General features: G+C 39.3%; 1 protein-coding gene and 1 long non-coding RNA gene across 6 annotated transcripts in view; one reads left to right on the forward strand and one right to left on the reverse strand.

Moving 5' to 3' along the window:
• Positions 1–5405: 5405 nt before the first annotated feature.
• akt3a (v-akt murine thymoma viral oncogene homolog 3a) overlaps positions 5406–22084 on the forward strand; it is a 96784-nt gene continuing 80105 nt past the window's right edge. Inside the window, exons 1-5 of one of the 5 annotated variants that reach the window (XM_058796209.1) lie at positions 5408–5772; positions 5865–5981; positions 13834–14192; positions 16123–16300; positions 16602–19934. Coding sequence is in view for 1 of the 5 variants with exons in the window: in XM_058796208.1 (XP_058652191.1) it covers positions 14147–14192 (46 nt within the window). In the remaining 4 variants the exon portion in view is untranslated. Of the gene's footprint in view, positions 5773–5864; positions 5982–13833; positions 14193–16122; positions 16301–16601; positions 19935–22084 lie in introns of all 5 variants that reach the window. The other 4 variants (XM_058796211.1, XM_058796210.1, XM_058796208.1 and 1 more) reach the window with 4 other exon arrangements.
• LOC131552425 (uncharacterized) lies at positions 11471–13770 on the reverse strand. The gene is made up of 3 exons (XR_009273965.1): positions 13559–13770; positions 12248–12426; positions 11471–12078 (listed from the first exon to the last, which is right to left on the reverse strand). It is a non-coding gene; the product is annotated as an uncharacterized LOC131552425 (long non-coding RNA).

Here is a 22084-nt window from a genome sequence, read left to right on the forward strand (position 1 = left end):
TAATTGCTATTTTTTAATATGAAACTATTTTAGATTGCTTTAAATTTTACGGTTTGTATTTCTCATGAAAATACTTTATAATACTTGTTTCACTTCTGTTTCAGTTTTTATAACCATTTCTTACTATGTGTAAGTAAGTTGTTTTTTTAGCATGTGTTTTTGGCTCAGTGTTATTTTTTAGGATTACTGATAAACTAATGCAGTTTGATTTGTATTTGTTATCTATTTTAGTTTTAGTTACAGTTGTAGTAATGTTGTCATTTTATTAGTTTTTTTATTATGTCTTTTTATTAAGTTTTATTTAATTTGAGTTATTTTAGTACTTCAACATACTAAATGGAAATGCAATAATATATATATATATATATATAGAATTTATTTATATATATATGTGTATGTATATATATATGTTGTGACGGGAGGAGCCAACGACAGACACAGTGGGTGTGGCGTCAGGCCTCGGAGAGGCTTTTATTAACAAAATAAAGTGTCCAGGGAAAGAAGTGTCCAAAATAAACAGGGGTCTGGTGTCCTCGTCGTGCTGCGGGGCTCGTGAAGGAGGGCAGTGTTCCAGGAGGAAGGGTCCAGGAAGGGCGGAGTCCGCGGCCGCACGCGCTCCCACTCGGGTCCGGGCGCGAGGCGGCGGCTTCATCACAGCGGCGGCTCTTACACGTCGTCCACGGCCTTTGGTAGGACTTATGCGGCCCGACATCCTGGTCCGACGGCCGTAATACGGTGCGGCTTCGTCCGGACCGCGGGTTCGGCAGCTCACGTCTTCGGTGGCGCGAAGTCCTCTCGCTCCTTCCTGGACCCACGAGGACACCAGCGTGCATGCACGGGGAAGAGACCGGTCTCTCGAGGAGAGGCGCTGGGCATTTAACAGCGGCGGTGATGAGGCTTCGTTCAGTCAGCTGTGCCTCATCACACGCCGCCAGCCGCGTTGATCCCACGCCCTCCTCTCATCCACCCACTCCAGTCGGGAGCCTGGTGAAGGCGGCGAATAAGGGACGGGTGGTGATGATAATGAGGGGAGGGCCACTGATGCGTCACATTCCCCAAGCGACATCCCGTCATCGGTCGCCGCCCACGCAGGAGTGCTCCCGACTGGAGTGGGTGGATGAGAGGAGGCGTGGGATCAACGGGCTGGCGGCGTGTGATGAGGCACAGCTGGACTGAACGAAGCCTCATCACCGCCGCTGTTAAATGCCCAGCGCCTCTCCTCGAGACGGTCTCTTCCCGTGCATGCACGCTGGTGTCCTCGTGGGTCCAGGAAGGGAGCGTGGGGACTTCCGCGCCACCGAAGACGTGAGCTGCCGAACCCGCGGTCCGGACGAAAGCCGCACCCGTATTACGGCCGTCGGACCAGGATGTCGGGCCGTACAAGTCCTACCAAAGGCCGTGGACGACGTGTAAGAGCCGCCGCTGTGATGAAGCCGCCGCCCTCGCGCCCCGGACCCGAGTGGGAGCGCGTGCGGCCGCCGGACTCCGCCCCTTCCCTGGACCCTTCCCCTTTTGGAACACTGCCCTCCTGCACAAGCCCCGCAGCACGACGAGGACACCAGACCCCCTGTTTATTTTGGACACTTCTTCCCCTGGACACGTTATTTTGTTAATAAAAGCCTCTCCGAGGCCTGACGCCACACCCACTGTGTCTGTCGTTGGCTCCTCCCGTCACAATGTGTATATATATGTGTATGTATATATGTGTGTGGCTGTACATACACATATGTAGTTTTTTTTTTTTTTTGGTGTTTGGCTTAGTGTTATGTTAGAATCATTATTATACTCATAGGGATATGAGCTTTATTTTTTGTTTTCATTTAAATGTGTAGTTTTGAAATGTTGTATGCATTTGTCAATTTTATTTAATTTCTTTATTTTCATAAATGTTCTTAAAAGTTTTAACTTTTAGTTTTAGTTACTTTTTCTTACTTGTAAGTCACTTTGGATAAAAGTGTCTGCTAAATGACTAAAAGTAAATACTTTAGCATGTAAAGGTTGGGAGCATTGAAGGTCAGTGGTCCTCTCACAGCTTACTACCTAGTTACTTTTAGATAAAGATGGTGAGTTTTTGCCACAGAATATTTACCAGATCACTTGACCTGACTGACACTTCATTTGCAGGGTCCTTCTTTTCAATTTTTTTCCCTCAGAAATCAGGCCCACTCACTCAGTGTTGCTCCCTGCTGTCTTTCAAAGATCCCTTAGGATAGAGCAACTATTTAAGGGCTAGACTATGCTGAGCATCAATAATTCTTGATATTTTACAAGAATAACCATTAAGAACATATTAAAATATACAGAACTTTTCAAATCCATTGAAGCTGTGCCATTGAACATTCATCTGTCAAGCCCATATAAACAGACATGTCCCATATGGCTCCTCCTGACCAGGGGAAGGTAATATGGGGATCTCATACGAAATCCTCTATCCTCACATACACAGATACACATTCGCATTCCCCCCGTTCCAGACGGGCAGCACAGACGCACAACCCTTCCCCCGTCCTGAGGGATAAGACTGAGATAGAAGACCTCCAACAGCACTTTTACCTTACCTAATTGCTCCCCCTTCCCAGACCCTCTCAGTCCCCACCTCACACTGACCTTCCCAATGGACGAGAGGGCACTTTGCCAGCTGAACCCTGAGAAGGTTTTAGGACGACAGAGAAGCTCAGGAGATTTGTCCATGGACGCTTTCATGTGTGTCCACGTCAGTGGTTGCTGGAGCACCTCGTATGTGGCCCTGGATGGAGAGAGGGACAGCTGTAGGCAGAGAGGACACATGAGATCAGGAAGAGCAGCTGTAGCCACAGTCAAAGGTGTGCAGGACAGCTTTATCTGTTTCAGATGGGGAAACATACGGCCAGAAATGCCCATTCTGCTTCACCTAACAGCATTCAAGTGGCTAATGTGGTCCCAGACTGATATGACAAGAAAAGCAGGATCCACCTAGATTAAAGTGTTGACCTACAAATGTCTGTCTGTCTGTCTGTCTATCTATCTGTCTGTCTGTCTGTCTGTCTGTCTGTCTGTCTGTCTGTCTGTCTGTCTGTCTGTCTGTCTGTCTGTCTGTCTGTCTATCTATCTATCTATCTATCTATCTATCTATCTATCTATCTATCTATCTATCTATCTATCTATCTATCTATCTATCTATCTATCTATCTATCTATCTGTCTATCTGTCTATCTATCTATCTATCTATCTGTCTGTCTGTCTATCTATCTATCTGTCTATCTGTCTGTCTGTCTTTATATATCTATCTATCCATCCATCTGTTAGAATGTAAAATAATAATAATATTTTAATTCACTCAATTTACACACGAGTAAAGGAATGTTTATCTGCCCATTTTCAGGCATGCTGACACAAAATCTTGAATTATTAAATATCGCGGTCACCTCCGTTTTTCCAAAACCTCAAGTTTTTCACCTAGTTTCTTGGTGTGGCAGACTTTTTCGAGCAAACCCATGTGTATGCAGTGTCCCAAGTGCAGCGTGGAAACTGCGGTCTCTCTCTGTAGGCATGGACAGCTGATGGAGGGACAGGGGGGCGTCTGCCAGGCCTGCTTTCCTGTGGGTTTAAACAGGCCATTCCCCACCTGTGTCACAGCACAGGACTGTGGCCTTACCTCTGCTGTACCTCCCTCCGCCATCTGGAACAGTTAGTGTGGGCAGGGGGCCGAACCGAGGCCACAGCCTAGGACCGACGACTCACAAAAACAGCTTTATACAGAAATGCTGTGCACTTTGTCCAGTGGGATCAAGAAATAGTCCATTTCAGGTGATACCTGGCCAAACATGCGGTCCACAGCAGCTATGGTTAACATGCTATGCTTTGGAAAGTACAGAGGTCCTTATGTACTTAATGAAGAGAAAAGGAAATGAGACAGACAAAAACTGAATATAAATACTTTTTTTAATGATCGAAATTGAATTTTTTAATGACTGAAAATGCACAAGACTGTACTTTTCCTGTATCGCATCTATTAATTTCAACAGGGCAATTACTATATTGCACACTACTATATTGATTGAAAAAGATTGGACAGGATTCACATTTATGCTTTCACTTTTGGTCTCTCAAAATAATTACTGTAAACATAATTGTGCTACAAAGAAATAGACAAGACTATTTCACAGCACAAAGGGAAAAATACAAAATTAGAAAGGTAAACGTGGGGCAAATAAAGTAAACCCCCTTAGGCTGACCTGTACATGCAGCACTGTTTGGGAAATTATAGTGTAGTCTTTTTACACCTCCTGATGTCCCATTATGTTAGGCCACAGATTCTCATCCATAGCTTCCTCTGCAGTGCATTGCAGAAATAATTGAATACTTCACACGTCCCCTTTTCTTAGAAAAATGCATCAATTCAGGACACATTTACATGGAAAGGCTAATAGAAATGTATAGAAAATAATATGAGTTACAGATTATGACAACTCATTCAACCATTTTGCATTTAGATTTTGTGTTAATACAGATTGTCACTTTAATATCACTAAGCTTTCTTTTACAAACATATAAGGAGAATAAAAAAATGAAATAAATAAATAAAATACTAAAATTGAAACTTGCCCTTATAGCAACACCCCCAAACTGCTCTGTCAACATGTTGCAATTCCAATTTCGACCACTCAAATATTTGGCGCAGTTTTCCCAAGACCACAGTGGGAAATATTTTGTGGAAAAGGGACATTTGTTGCAAGATGTCCAGATACATTCAGCTGTGATGTAATCAGATTTTAGCACTACATATTTCAGCATAATAATACAAGTCATTCCAGAGTTATTAAATAGTTATTGAAATGACAATCATAATTTTCCTTGGTATCAGATTTATGGCTCCCCCTAATTTTTACACATAACTAAAAAACAAGCAAAAAATACAACAACATACAAGGCTTACCTGGACTTTCAATACAATTCATACCCAGCAGGCCAGGTGCATGTGCTTATGGGTTTACGTAACAAAGCACCTTCAAAATCACACGTTACATTATATGTATTCGTTTTTTTATTGATTCAGGCTGATTCCTTAATAGGCTAAAATAAATCATTGATCACATTTACTTACATATAATTATTCTGATTTAGGCCCATCAGTGTTGTTTTACTATTATTTATATCATATCTATAGTATTTATTAATATTTGAATTATTTTTTATATTCTTATATTTTTAGATTCTTTTTACATTTTAAAAAGAAAATCTAAAATCTAGCTTATATGTGTGTGTGTGTGTGTGTGTGTGTGTATATATATCATATATAACATGATATATATTTCATAATTTATAATTTATGCAACCAGGATAATCTGAATTACCTCTACATTACCTTTATTAAAGGTCAGTATCTGCCGCATTACATATTTTACAAATTACAGCATTACTGGAAATGTATAGGCCTGCTCAAAAAAAGTCCATTGTTTCATTTTCTGATTGATTATTTTAATTTCCACGACTTTTCCCAGACAAATTCCTGTTATTTCTAGGTTTCCCCTGACCGTGGGAATCCTGTTAATTCCAAGAGAATTCCCCTCCACGCAGAGCGCCACAGAAGAGGCGCATCTCTTGTAAACACAGCGGCTCTCGCGAGATTTCCTCGCGCCGCGCAGCACACGCAGGAGCGTCTATGGAGCAGTGAGGCAGGCGGGAGACGGAGCAACCGAGCCCGGCGCGGACTGGAGCAGCAGACGCGGGGTGAGAGAGGGTAACCTGCCTGTGACGTCGCTGCTGTGGTGTGTCTGAGCGGCGGCTCCCGGGGTAAGGAACAACCGCAGCCTTTCCATCACACAACCCCTCCTTTCGAGACAACACTCTAGTAGTGACCACTTGAGTCTGTGCTCTCTCTGTAGGCGTGCTTCTCCGATTATCCCGTCCATCCATGCTCCATTCGAGTCTGTAAGGAGGACGCGCACAAACTCAGGGAGGCGAGGGAAGCCCATTGGTCTCCCAACCGACGCCAGCGCCAGGTAAAAAAAAAAAAAAAACCGCAACACGACTGTAATAGCAATGTTAAATGTCCCATTTGACGGAGCGCTTGGCTGGCTGTGACGCAGCTTCGGTTCATTTCAGCCTGCGATCATTCAGCGCATATAAACAGTTGATGCTGCGGCGTGGAGGCTGTGAAGCAGGGGAATGAGCTCTGCTTATGGCCTAGCGTGTTTTTTTTTCTTTTTTCATAATTCCCACTTTTAGCCCCCGAGACAGCTCCACCTTCCATTTGCAAATTCATTTTAGTCATGCAAAAGCTTCGACAAAACAGAGTCTCTGTTTAAATAACTGTAAGTCACGATTGGCGCAGGAAGACGTACCGTCATTCTCTTTAGCCAGCTTATTCATTGCATTAAGGTTACAGATTCGCACCTGACGGATCAAGACAGTGACAGTTGGCCAGCTGGTCGCCGGTGTTACACGAACTTCCACGAAGTGGAAATCCAATTTCCCGCATTGGTTTAAATGTTGATGTTTGTAGGTGTCGCCCTCTTGTTTACATTACATTGACACCTTCCCTCAGACTCTTGTATATCTGCGAAGGACCATCTGCATGTGGGACTGTGAGGGTCAATGACAAATAAGGAATGGTAATAAGGAGAGATCTTTTTAATGTATTTTGTCAATGCATATTATTGATATTATTGTGAACAATTCATCCATCCGTGTTTCATTTTTATAATTATTATTTTTTTATTTGTAATGTTTTATCAGAATGTGGTAACTGGATTTTCCTTTGAAACGTCAGACTTTCTCTGGTGAGGTCTGCAGGACATCTACAAACTTTTAGTTCAGTTAAACCCCGCTCCTGCAGGGTAATGTTCACCTGTCTCCACTTTTGATTTCAGTGCCCACATCTCAAAATAAATAAAGGATAGAACCAAGTTCTCTTCCTACAGTACATATAGAGTACAAATCTGTTGCTACTTCTGTTTCATCATGACATTAAGAATGCTATTTAAAAAACATTTGGCCATTTTCTTGGAAATTTAAGCTTTGCATTCATGTTGTTAAAAAAAAAAAACGTTTCTACAAACAGTTGAATTTTAATGATTAAAATTGTCAAGTGGTTTACTTTCATTGCACCTTAAATACATGTGAGTGAACTTTCATTACTTTCTAACATATTTTCTAACATATTTTCAAGGGAAAGAATATTTGTACTATATTTTATATTTTACTACTGGTATCATACTTTTTGAATTTGTGAATACCAGTAATCTTGGGTATACTCCGTTTTGAACAAAACATGCCTTCTCATAAAAAGGTAAAAATGTGTGATATTTTTTATATGACCTTGACGCATAGTAATGCCACAAGTTTGTAAAATGTTAATAATGTTTTTAGAAAGAAAAAATCCCTCCCCAGTTACACCGCCTTGACATGAGTTTAAACCTCATAGAAATATCAAAATGCAGAAAAATTAAAATCATAGAAAGTTATGTTTTTAAGCCATTTTTTGTATCGATAGCATTTTGCATGTATTTTTAAATACTGTAGCTTAGCTCTGGATCAGACACATAAGTATCATGTCATTGACCCATGAACAAAATGCTCTTTATGTGTGTATATCAATGTAATGATGAAAATGCCTTGCTTGCTGTTGAATAGCAGCTAGTTGTTGTGAAGAAATATAAGTAATATAATATTTGCATTCAGAGAGCATGTTAAATAGCTGAGAAAATCAAATGAATCTGTGTGTGCATAACTTCAGCCTACTTGACCTTCAGTGAGCTTAACTGACCGATTATTTCAGATTTATTCAAGTCTTGCACTGCACCATATTACTTATTTTCTCACTTAGATAACCTGTTTTTTATTAATGGCTTTGTGCCTAAACAGTCTGCCTCAGTTATAGCTACAGTATGTGGTTATAGCTTTTTGTCACGTCAATAGTGTCAGTTGGCCTCATTGATCTTATTATTTGCCTGTATAATTAATGCATCATCTATGTAATTTAGATCTGAAACTTTCAGGAAATGGTGCAACAGATGAAATCTCTTTAGGTGCACGTTTACTGGTTACAAACAAAACTTGGCAGCAATTCTGGATTCTTCAGACACCCTGAAAAGAGTTGTTTTAGATTAGCGCTTCACTCAAATTGAGTTAAAAATAAACAAATGTGCCATTTAAACACTGGTGCATATCACACATCTACTGGTTGCTTTTATTTTTCACTTTATATGACACATTTCTCTTGATTTAGAAGTGTTGAGTTGTAATTCTTGTGTGTGTATCGTATTCAACAACCTGTAACATTTGACAAATTCAAATGCTGAATAAAGTTAAAACAGATCTTGGCATTTTTAAAAAACAAAACAAATTCATATTACATCAACGTAAGTATAACTTTTTAAATCACTTTAGAATTTAATTCTGAACATGTAAATTGGTTCAAGGTTTGCTTTGCACGAAAACCCAAAAGCGTTGCTTGTTGTGTCGCACAACATTTTCATCTATAGACGTGCTTGACTGAATTTTTTGAACACTCTGCGAGCCTTATTAATGGAAGAATTATTTCAAGAAAGTCTTTAAGTAGATTATATAAAACAAGAGCAAACGACATTATTAAATTGACCTCACATTAAGTGCTCTCCAGCTCTGTGGATAGAAAGAGTAAGAGCACTCCTGAATAATGACTGCAGCAGATTAGCAAAGGTCCTCAGAGTCCTCAGACATCCACATCCGCCAGTATTCATTCACAAATTCTCATTTCCTCTTCTTAGGTTTTAGATAGACCACAGTGTCTTCTCAGTTTCTGTTACAGTGTTTGCGGCTGCAGCATTGGTGGCTGACTGCAGAGACATCTTTCATTATTCACGGCTCTCTCTGCAACATACAACTCTTTCATATTACATACAAACAAAACCTCATGGAGATGCTGAAGCTCTCAGTTACTTAAAACAAATGTGGTTTGTCTTCTGAATCCTTGAATGGGGTGGTGGCATGTTCCATAGTGTTTGAAGTTACTAAATTTAAATACATTTTCAGATTAGGATATTAATGTCTTGTTCTGAATATAACAGTGTAGTGCATTGCTTTACATGTGAGCATGTGCTTAATTAATCTTGTGGTGCATCACAGTCTTTGCATGTTAAAGTGCTGATAGGGCAAACCGGAGCCACATTACGAATTTGCGCTTTGCAGCCAAAAGAAGATTCATGACAAACAATATTGGAAGGGCTTTGTAAACAGCTTATTCTGAATGATTCTTGTTGTAGGGGACTTGTGATGGGAGCTCACGGATTTCCTTTGCTTCGGGGTAACATTAGCAGCGATTAGTGAAATTGAAAGTGTTGCTGGGAAAGGGCTGGATTTCACCTTCAGCGATTCTTCTCTGATTACTTGAAGAGAAAATATCCATCAGTTGAAAACTCTTTCAGGGGACGTTAGAAACTGTGGATGGTGTCAGTTTGTATTTGCAGTAGATATCTATCTTATCACAGGAATAATTTAAAGATGCAGTGCCTGGAGTTCTTGCACCTTTTCATAATATTGTGAGTTGCAGTTTGAGGTTTGTGAGAGATTTTTCTTGTTTTTGAAAGTCTCTTATGCTCCCCAAGGCTGCATTCATTTGATCAAAAATACAGTAAAAACAGTAGTATTGTGACATATTTCTTTTTTAAATAACACTTTTCCATTTTAGTGTATTTTAAAATGTGATGCCAAAGCTGAATTTTCAGCATTATTACTTCTTCAGTGTCACATCATGATCCTTCAGAAATCATTGTTATGCTAAATTTGGTGCGCAAGAAGCATTTTTTATTATTATCAATACATTTTTTCATGATTCTTTGATCAATAGAAAATAAAAATTTATTTGAACTGCATTTATCTAAAATAGAAATATTTTGTAAAATTATAAATGCCTTTACTGTCACTAATAATCAATTTAATGCATCCTTGGTGAATAAAAAAATTAAAAATCTTGCTAACCCCATTTTTAAACAGGGTGTTGTGATTTTATTTAATTTTTTTCCCACCACGAGTCCATCTTTATTACCATAAAAATTATTACCACAGCAGTCACATTGTTCTTTTTCTAACAGTTCAGAATGATACTACCATGAAAACGCCTTATTTGCCTTTCACAGTTTGTTCATTAAACTAGTGGCTATTGCGCCAATACATTTGAGAATAGTTCAATATAAATAAATGTACATTCTGCATTGAAGGCTTGTGGCGGATGTTTAGATGTTGCTCTGTGGCACGCTGAGAATGATTGATGCTGCGTGTCTGTGTTAGTCTGGGCTCACCAGGAGAGCCCCTCCTTCCCAGGCCTGCTCAGGAATTAAATGATTATCTCAAGGGTGCTCCCCTCATTTGTATGGAAAAATTGTATTTGGTGTGGCAGCTTCAGGACATCCCCAGATAGTGCTGCGGCGATAGGCTTACAGATGCTTGACTGCGACAGTGACGCAGTGGAATTGTGTCTCCTGTCACTCAAAGGGAGCGAAAGGAACAGAGTCTGTGCTGCTGCCAGAATATAGAAGATGTTGAGGCTTGGTTGGTAAAGTGGAATAGCCCAACAGCCCTATTGAAAATGACCATTTAATGGGGCTGAAAGACAATGTTCCTCTTGTTTAGTGTCTTGTGTCTTTTGCTTTATTGCAACTGGCCATTTTATGGCTTCTGAGGCAGCTTAGTCCGACTTGTGGTTTCCTATTTATTTATTTTTTGATTTTCCAGTTTTTCACTGTGGAATTTCAGGTTAAATGTGCATCGCTACATTCTATATCAGACCTCAGTGTTACAGTATATTTGATTTGTTTGCATGAAATATTTATAACCCCCATAGAGTCCGAACATTTCCTTTGGCCCAATCAAACAGAAACATTCTATTCCTTAACACCAAAAATACTGTTCATTTCTTAAAGTTTAAAGATACTCCGGGAACCGTAAAAATCCAATAGAGAGCAACAATGACGGCCAACTTTTTCAGCAGCCTTGGTTTGTCTTGAAGTATTTTTCCTTTTCATTTTCTAGTTTGATTTGAAGACAAAATAGTACAGGAAATAAAAAAAAAATGAGGCAGTGATCTCATCTCATAAAGCATTATATTATATGTTACATACAATATTATATATATATATATAATATTATTCTAAATATCAAGATTACATGTAAGTAGTTTGAGTGTAGTTTGATAACTTTTAGTGGTGGTGCATTTATTATGAGATGCGGGCAGCTGGCTGTGCTTTAGCAGTCAGCATGTTAAAAAACTGTCTGAGAAGTTTAGTCTTTTAATTTACTTTATTTACAGCTTCAATACAGCGCTTGTGTACAAATATTTACAAATAGGTTTATTGGTAAGGTGTTAAAGTGAGATTAAAGCACAGTATTATCTGAAGTCTGTTGCTGATTCTTTATGGTGTGGTACTCTCTCTTGAGTGTCTTCTCAGAAAACTAATCAGACAGATGACTGCTTTAAAAAATAGTACAAAAAGACTCCAAATGCTGGATGCCGTGAGCTAAATGCCTTTATTAAACACGGTGTTGTTGTAATGACACTGACTTGTGGTTTCTACAGTAGCACGTCATTGCTTAACCTCCTCAGAATTTAAGGTAGGTCTGTCTTGAAAGGTTTATTCATTAACGTTAAAAATCAATTTCTCTACGGATAAAATGAAGGGGATTTTTTCTTACTTTAGTGACAAGCAGGGTCTTCCAGGGTTGTGAGTCACGGTCAGGGTTTCCTGCTTGCGTTAAATGATTAAGGGCTTCACTGATATCTCTTTGGACCTTGAATCACCCATGTACTCTCCTTACCATATTAAGCAGATTAAGGTTGCAGCTAAATGCACACAACCAGGAATTATCGGTTGGTACTGTGAATACTCTGGCCTCAAGAGGCCCTTCATTTGCCTTTACCGAATGACTGAAGGATGCTAAATATTCCATGTCTGACCCACATGTGATTTGCTGTAATAAAAAGTATTAATGTTACGAGGGAGCCCTGCAGGTCGTTTTCTTTATTGGCCCTATGGCATTGAGGGAGCTGCATTGGTCTTTGTATCTTTAGGGGCTGCAGTCTATTCAGTAGCTGTGATGTCTTCTGTCACAATGTCCAAAAGTCTGCAACAAACATAATTTGTTAATTATCTCCAAAGGGAAAATGCGAGCCTTTCAGTCATTGGTCTTTCTGTTATAGAGGACATAACACTGCACCACAATTGTGCATTCAGATTTCTGTTTATCACGATTCACTCTTCACTGATAACAAATGTGTTGAGTGATTTCTTACTTTATGGTTGTCAGATGTTGGCACATTCTGATTGAGTTCAGGTAAAGACCCGTGGTTTCACTCTGAGCTGATCAGTTTAGCCGTTGGAGGTTTACCCTGGTAGTGATCCTAACATGCTGACTTCTCTTTTCTCTGCTCGCACACATTTGAATGCTTGGAATTGACACGTACGACTGCTTCTGCAAAAACAAAACATTTTGATTAACATCCTTTTTAATGTACTTTAGCATTTTAAAGGTAAGGAAATGCTGGCAAATATCTCCTCAAACATCTTATATTTCTCACAGTATATTTATTTTATTGCTTGACTTATCTGTCTGTGGGACATATTTTGCTTTGTGTTTTTCTAAATCTGACATTGTGCAGCGTAGATGAAACTACTTTGATGTAATGCTTCAGATTTACGTACATGCTGTGCCGTCTGCCATTTTTGAGACCGCTTTAAGACTTTTTACGATTCATTTGTAGTATTCACATGCTAATTGTAGTTATTTATTCCATCGCTTAGTCTTTCTCTTGGATGATAGTAAGTGTTGGCATTCTGCCACATTTATCAGTGTTGTAATTTGAAGTCCTTTTCCTCATTCTAAAAATGATTCAGCTTTCACAGTTTTTTTCAATCTGATATCTTAAGATGTCAGTTATTACTCATTAACAACTTCTTAAAATGATAGTCCACTCAAGAAGGAAAGATTTGTCATTGTTTGCTCATTCCATGTTGTTCTAACCTTGTATTGATTTTCTTTTTTTAATTATTCTATGAAAGGTGATTTTAATATGTCAAGTTCTAAAAAGGGCAATAAGCAATAGAAAGTATTGTAATAATATTTCACAATATTACGTCATCTGAAGTCAGAATAGTTTTGTGTGAGGAACCAAATTTGTAATTGTGAACACCAGAATTTTAAGCCATTATTTACTGATAATCTTGCCCTCCACCTCAAATCTCATTTGTTCAATTGCATAATTCTAATTTTACTCATGCAGTTCCATATGTAAACTTATTTTGCAAGTTATATTAGCATGCAATATGCTCATCTATATTTCTTTGTCCGAGAGTGATGATAAAAGGCACTTTTGCAGAAGTCTCCCTTTCTATTGTCTATATATACACACACATTGTTTTCTTCACTTTGAAAGTGCGTTAACTACAAAGAAATAGATTAATTAGGATTAAACATATTTTAATTGACTGACAGCACTAGTGTACAGTACATACACAATATATTTTGATGAGCTTTCTGATTTAATGAATGAAACCATGCATTTTCATAGTGCCTAATGCTCTCCTTCAGACACCATTGCACTTACCATGGGACTTCACGTTGGCTTATTTATTCTCAGTCTTCCTCATCAGACTTTGTTGCAAGTGTCTGCGTTGCTGGTAAGTGGTAAACAGTTGTGCATGTTGAGAGTGAGAATGAGAGAAAAACAGACAGACAGACAGGGAAATCAGAGAGGCGACAGGGGGCTTGTACGTCTGCTTTTACAATGACTGTCTGTCAGATTGTGTAAGAACGAAGGGGGGAGTAAAGAGGAAGAGAAGAGTGAAAAATCTACACGCTCCTTTTTTATGTTTCTTTCAGGCTGAGTCACTGTCGAGGAGTGGGAAGATCTTGAGAGAGAGGGAGACAGCATCACGGAGAAAGCGCGAGAGAGAAAAGCAACGGAAGGAGGGGAAAACCGCTACACAACGCCTTTGAGAGCGAAGCGAGAGAGAGAGAGGCAGCCAGCGAGAACGACGGAAAGAGAGAGACAGAGCGCAGCAGTGAGGGAGGGAGAGAGACGCTGAGGCTGGGAGAGCTGACCCCCCTCCCCTCTCCTCTCCTCCTCCCCCCCCCCCTCACTCCTTCAGGAGCTGGTGTGTAGGAGCAGCGAGTACAGTGTGACTGAGGCAACATGAGCGATGTCACCATCGTTAAGGAAGGCTGGGTCCAGAAGAGAGGTGAGTAGCTTGTCTCTGCCTGCGTGTCGGTCAGCTCGCCGGGTCGTGTGTCTCCAGAGACGGCTCTGTCCGTCATGGGCGGGCCACGGCGTGGCTTCAGTCTGTATCTGTGGAAGCCGGCATGTGGGTGTGCCTTTTTACGCGCGTGTTCATGAGCCGTGTTTGGTGCTGGTGTGGCGTTTCACAGAACGTGCGTGTGTGTTTGTGTGCGTCTGCTGGAGAAGCAGTTGCATTCAGATTGGTATCCGTCATTTCTCACTGCACTGCTCTGACGTGCCGGACTGCAACCTTTGATGGGGTTTTCTGCACATGCTTGCACTCATCCTGATGCATAATGCTCGGTTTGAGTAGATTATGGTGATGTTTTATTTATTTGATCAGTATGTCCAGAAAGCGTGTTGTGTTTTAGCCTTTTTGTGGACTGCAAGGGTTGCTGTGTACAAATAAACACACTCACTCAACTCAAGTTAAAGTTAATGTGACATCCATGTGAGAAGCTGCTCTAGGTGCTTTTATGGGATCGAGGGTACTTCAACCAGGTTGTCCTGCTTTCTTTCAGTTTCGCTTTTCCTTTCTGTCTTGTTATTGCTTGTAAAGACATACGAGTGAGTGCCTTGTGGCTTCCCAATATTTGTATCCATAAGTATCCATGCTGACAGAGATGTGCAGCAGCCAAAAGTTACTCGTTTTCAATGAAAGTTCATGATTTGGTGATACAAGCAATAGTGGCTTTTGGCAATACGATTGTTCAGTAAAGTTTGACTTTATGCAAATGAGCAGTAATGTTTTGCAGTGACTAGCAATGCAAGGGCAGACAGTAATTTGTAATATGTATTTTAAAAGTTTTATTTCAGTCAGACTAAAGCAATAATTTGCCACCTTACAATGTCATTTAAATGTTTTAGTCTGACTGAAGTTGACCCTGCCTGGTTTTTTGAAGTCGGACTGTCAGATAATGTGATTGGAGCTTGGTTTTGTCCATCATGGATATACTTTAATTGAACTACAATTGACCTGGGAGATGTACTTACGCTGAAATAAATATGTGACGCCAAACGCATGTTTAAGCCATGTATACTTAGACAAACAGGTGAGATCTGTGGCAAAATCCCACTCAAATATAACTGCGCAAGTAAATGTGAAGTTTCTGGGGTCTGACATCTGGTACAGCAGTCAAGCAGAACTAGTACAAGGACTATTTCAGTTTGCATGGCCTTAACTCTGAATGTTTATGCTACATTGGGCCTGATGTCCTGCCCTCCGATTGGATGAGCAGCCCTTGGTCTGACATGCTTGAGCTTACAGTATTTAGATGTGTACAACAGACATTTTTTTAAAATTGATTTCAGCAGTTCAATTCAGGACTCCCATAGTCATAAAATACCTTAGAAAGAAAAGTCATATCTTTGACAGTCATGGAAAAGCATCTGTAGTGAATAAAGAAAGTTTTGTTTTGCTTTAATACTGCATTGGTTGGATATAGAGTATAACTTGCCCCAAAACCAATGTCATATAACACAGATCTGTTTGTTGAGGGTCTTATTGGAGACATTTGTGAGCTCATTCAATACTTTTGTATTTATGTTGTTCTGGCTATTATGACTTAACTTGGTGTGGATAGTGTCACACAAAAGCAATGCCACTGTAGAAATAACCTGTTTAAATTTAGTTTTGTGCCTTAATCATTTTTATTTAGTTTATTATTTTTTTAATGTTTCTGTTTAGCTTTAATTGATTTATTTCAGCTTTAGTAATTTTAGCATTTCAATTTTCAAGGTAGTTGCGGAAAATAAATGAACAATTAATGAAAATTAGTTTTAAAACTTTTAGATGTTCAGTAGTAAACAATAACAACACCTGAGTAATTCAAAAGTTTTTTGTCTTGCGTTAAATTATAAAGCAGCTTCTTTTTTCTCCCTGTCTTTGTCAGCAAACATGAACAAATTAAAAGGTCATTGGTCAAAAGTGAATCAGTCAAAAACAGCTGGAACCCTTTTAATGGATGGTGAGTGTTGTGCTTGTGAACTCATGTGTGCAGCATCCACGTTGAGTCAGATTTGAAATTCCCTCCAGTGTGTGCAGTCTGGGCTGGGCTTGAGAATGGAGAGGTTAGTGTTTGGGATTGTTTGTGTGTGTGTGTGTGTTTGTGTGTGTAGTGGGAGAGTTTGGTGTAGCCCTGGGCTGGGAAACTGGCTTCATTCTGTTTGCCTTGGCTGCCGACCAGGACGACCCCAATCACCCTCTTCTTTTCCTCTCCTTTTTCCACTTTGTCTCCGCCACTTTCTGTTTCCATTATAGCTTTTACTGTCTCTCTCTCTGTCTGTGTCCTGTTGTACTTTTACTTTTCCATTTTGCTGCTGTCTCTCTCCGTCTCATCATCTCTCTCTCTCTCTCTCTCCCTCCCTCTAGAGCACCTGTGTCGCAGTACAAGTTTTGCCCCCCCTTCCTCGTCTTCCGAGCTGTGACTTTTTAGGGAAAAAGAGCTGTGTGTGAGGAGAGGATAACCAAAAGGGTGACATCATTTCCTGTTTACTCCACTAATGAATGGATCACAAAGAAAAGGGCCAGCTTAAGACACTGAAACCCCCTGTTTCTGACTTCGCCCCCCTCTCACATCTCATTGTCTAAACCGCAGCCTGTTTAATGCATCAGCCAAAGTTTGATTGTTCAGAGATGACGTCTGCAGAATCATGCAAAACGCAACATACTGGAATGTCATGGAACTAAATAGCATGAAGTTTTATTTTCAAATCTTTAATTTGATGCAGTTTTGTTTTCCAGATCGCTGGTCCGCGGTAAATTAGCACTGATTGCAAGCAGACCTGTTGATGAAAATGCTTTTGATGTCTGCGCTGTGTGTGTGTGTGTGTGTGTGTGTGTGGAGGTTAGCTGTCAGGCTCCATAGCCGAAGAGCAGCGCAGAGGAGTCACATGGTACACTGCTCTCTCCCGCAGGACCGCTGGAACACTCTGTTCTGAGGAAAGGATACAGGCGCATGAATGAAGCTCGCTCGCTCGCTCTCTCTTGCACGATCACATGACCAGCGATGCGCTCGTTCATTCATTTGCTCATACAGTGCTAGCATATGGATTACATAGACACACACACACACACACACCAAACTCTGACCTTGCTGACCGTTATATCCTTCACTTCCTGTTCCTTTTCTCATACCCAGCAATCTCCTGCTCTCAGATGACCACTGCGGCCATCTCCTCATTATCTCCTTCCTGCCCCCTCTCCCTCCCAATATGTAAAGTGCATCTGAGTGCACACCAGATTAGCTCAGACTGCAGTGGAAGTACAGATACAGGAGCATCCTCATGCAGGTCAACACAAACAAACAGAGACTCTTTCTGGTGCTTGTGGGATGTATCTGGTGTTGGTTAATCTAGATATATCTCATTCCAGTCAGACCATTTATGGAAGCTGTGACCTGACAGCCATGACCCTGACAAGTGCCAGGATATTTTGATGGTCGTTTTTTCTGCGACATTATGATAACCCTGCCCACAGTGATTTTTGATGGAATATCCCTCTCCTTATAAGCCTATATTAAACCTTACTTATATTCTGGTTGTAATTTTGTAAACAGCATTTTCTCTTTCAGCATGGACAGAACATGTGTTTCTGGATTCCTAACTATACTGACCTGGATTGGACTTGATGTAAGCTGCAATCATGTTGCTGAGGCCACAACCATGAGTAAATTACCATATGATCACCCAGTTTTTACAGATTAAGATTTTTTGAATTAATTCTCAGACATATTTCAGAACACAACACACTAAATCTGTACAGAATCAACATTTTAAACCTTTTAACAAACCCACCCCAAATTAATCACAATCTAAGACTTTGAGGTCACTTGGCTGTAATGAAATACAATTAAAACATCTTCCAGCATATAAAAAATACAATAAAATGAAATTAATGAATAAAAACCCATCTTATAACACATCACAATTAAACTTTTAACTATGAACATCATTTGATCGGCCAATTTTTAAAAGTAATTTAATATCCCTGAATGGCGGCATGATCTATGCTGGTGTGTAGAGATTAGCTAATTATAAGACAGGTCATTTTACATATTGCAGACTTACTGTATAGTATAGTAGCAAGAACATCATGTTCCATTCACAGGGTCAGTAAGAGTTTGGAAAATTATGACTCTTATGATGTGACAAATGTTGTAATTGGTGTACAGGGAAAAAATGTTTTAGTTTCTTGCAACTTCATCAGTAAGAAAAATGCGTGAACAAACAGTTCTAAAGGTAAATTCAGAAACACTTGAAGGGAGGGATTTAATTAAAATCAAAACTGTTGCAGCACACACACTTCTGGTGAGGGTTAAAGTCGCCATGAAATCAAAATTGCCAGTTATTATTTTTTGTGGAATGTTGCAGTGTTTGTTATAAATGATTTATCCCTGCAAAAATGAATAATCTTTAATAAAAAAACATTAACATCCTTTCCCCCTCGCTACAACCTGTCTTCTCTAACGTGTTTGCTGGTTCAAGGGCCAGGCGATAAAGTTGTCCAGTGGCCGGATGAGTTTCAATTCCTCCAGCGGTCTGACACTCAAACGATCATCCATTCAGTTCGCAATTCCCACTTTCTAGTCAATTCCTGGTTGACAAAATCAAATCCTTGCTTGCATTTTTTAATTCCTCGCTCAAGAAGCTATTTCACTCGGATACAAGTCACAATAGGGATGAAAAGTCAGTCATAATTTCCATTTCATGCAGACTTTAAGAAAGAACAAGTTAAAGAGGAACTATAATAATAAACAATCATAAGATTCAGCCAAGAAAAGTAGATAAGATAATGTGTCATCCACCAATTAGGATCCAACCAATTATGAAGCACAACAGGGAACAAGTCAATCAGTGTTACACCCATGAATTAGTCATGTTGGATCCAAAAAGACAACAGAAAAAAAAATCAATTACATTAAAAAACATTCCAGACATCCTCATACAAAGATGAAAAAAGTAATAAAATAACATAAAGAGAGAATTTCATGAAGGATATTTTGCCTTTACTAGAAAATGTTGGTAGTTGGATGTGATTTACTCTGTAAATAATTCAGCTTTAAAATGGCTTGTGTTTTACAGTTTAGTAGCAGAGTTGAGGGTAATTTTGATGAAATGTGCCTCGCTTCAAGCTTTGTATTCAAACGAGTGCCAAATAGAGTCTGAGAGCTGTGGAGGCTCACGAGCCGCTTCTGTATCATCCCGATGCTTTTAATTTCACATCAGCTTTTCACAGTCATCCGTCTTAAGTCCTCCCACTTCCCTCTCAGCAGTGAGGGGAAAAGCCTCCACATACCCAAACAGATCTGCTGTCTCCTTTAAAGGAGGCGCACCTGCACAGTCTCTAACGCACGCGCTCACACGTTAACGGCTGCCTTTCCCACTCTCCTGCCAGTGTGGCTTTCAGACTAGCATCAGCACGTATGAAGAAAATAGTGCGGCCCCCTCAGTCACGACTCAGTGGCTTTTGTGTGTGGTTGTTTTTCTGGTTATTGTATAAGTGTGTGTGTGTTTGAGAACAAGGACAGGATGACGTGCTCAGAGAGGGGATGATGGCTCTGGGGGTCAGGCGGTGTTGTAGCAGCAGGCTGGGGGTCACTGGCTGACTCACTGCGTGCCTCCAACTGACTGACTGACTGCAGAGTTAGTCATCTTTCTGAATCGTGCAGAGACCCAGCCCAGAGAGAAAGAACGAGACCTTGAGGTAAGGAAAGGCAGATAGAGAACAAAAACAGAGAAAATGATGAAGTGGTTTAGGCTCTAAGTACTTAAAGTTAGACAGAGGTTTAAAGAGATGGTTCACCTGAAATAAAACATACTTTTTGCATTTACTCGCCTTCATTTCATTACAAACCTGAAGTGATTTTTGATAAGCTCTTTTCTATACAGTGAAAACATGAAACTATCCATGTTTTTAAAAAATGAAGGTACTTCAGATTCCTTCTGAAATTTATAGCATTTTTCAGGAAAAGAAAGAAATTTATTTAAATATTTATATAAATTATATACATGTAAATAATTTACAGTACCTTTTAAAAGTTTGGGGTCAGTTAGATTTTCTAATATTTTTCTAAATAAGTCTCTTAGTCTCTGATGATAAAAAAATACATATTTCCTTTGATGGCAAATTTGAATCTTCAATGTCACATGATGGCATTGTAACATTCTGATTTGGTGCTCAAGATTTCTTGTTAATATCAATGTTGACAACAATTATGCTACTTAATATTTTTGTGGAAACTTATATTTTTTTCAAGATTCTTTGATGAATAAATAGTTTAAAATAACAGCATTTACAATGTAAATGTCTTTATTGTCATTTTGATACATTTTAATGCATCCTTTCTGAATAAAATATTAATTTATATATATATATATATATATATATATATATATATATATATATATATATATATATATATATATATAAACTTTATTGACCCCAAACTTTTAATGGTAGTGCATAGATTTAATCACTGAAAATATTCATCTTTTTCTGAAGCTCTTAAATCTTGTACACTTTCATATAAAATATTACATATATGGCATGTAAAGACATATATGGCATGTAATATTAGGTTTGTTTATTATATATATATATATATATATATATATATATATTAGGTTTGACATCTCATAACAAAATGTGATTGTCCAAATTTAAACGTGGATTTTCAAATTGTACTTATGAGATTTAATAAGTTTTACAGTTTCAGCAGATGGGAAGATTTTCATTGAATAATGACAATTTTTTCCCCCTCATATTGTCTGGCTTCAGGAGACATAGAGTTTATCACAAACTGTATGGATACTTCGATGGTGTTTTTATCATTTTTGGAGCCTGACATCCTCTGATTCATTCACTTTCAATCTATGGAAAAGAGCAGCACTTTCAGTTGTTCACTTCACCCTTTGTGCTCCATGAAAGAATGGAAGTCATTCAGGTTTGGAACAACATGATGACAGATTTGTCTTTTTTAGGTAAAGTCTGTCTTTAGAGCATAACTGAGGGTAGTAGAGGACTATGTTTGTGGTCCTGATATGGTTCCTCTAAAGCAGAGAGAGAAGGAGAGGGGAGATAAAATTGCGAACTGTGTTTGGTAACGTTTTTCCAAGCCCTGTGGTGATCTATCTGACTGTCTCACATCTCGCATGTTTTAGTGATGAGGCAGCGATGCACGGGGCGTGTGAACGTGTGTGTGCCTCTGAGAATTTAGGAGTGCCTGCAGAGTATGTGTATGTTTAGGCAGGAGCAATCCGGACCAACCACTGATCAGCCCTTCAGAATTCCAGCAGCACATCTGCATTCCAAGAATGTATGATGGATGGAGATGAAGCTCATTATCAGGCTGTGTCTCCAACAAACCTTGGATTCAAGCATTGTTGTGTCATAATGGAGATCAGCTGGACTGAGATTTAGACATGGTCTATCTCCATTATGTGCCAAATATGGGAGTGATCCTTCATCCCTTGGAAAACATCCTTTGGAAAATATGTGTTATTTGTGTTCATATTGTTCATACAGTGAATGTGCTGTGTTCAATTTGATAACTGTACATTTAGTTATTTATTGCGAGTTTTTGTCAAGATCAAGGCCTAGAAAGGTAGTAAAGACAACATTAAAATAGTCCATGTGACATCAGTGGTTCAGTTGTATGTTGTGAAGCTACAAGAATACTTTTTGTGCGCAAAGAAAACAAAAATAATGACTTCAACGGTTTCTTGTCTTCTGTGTCAAGTCTTTGACGTGCGTTCATGAGAGTACCATAAATGAGATGGTATATAAAGAATATTGTAATAAAACAGATTTACATGAGATGCACAACTGATAAAGATATTAACATCCTGTTTTAG

Source organism: Onychostoma macrolepis, chromosome 13, assembly GCF_012432095.1.
Source record: "Onychostoma macrolepis isolate SWU-2019 chromosome 13, ASM1243209v1, whole genome shotgun sequence".
Taxonomy (NCBI): Eukaryota; Metazoa; Chordata; class Actinopteri; order Cypriniformes; family Cyprinidae; genus Onychostoma; species Onychostoma macrolepis.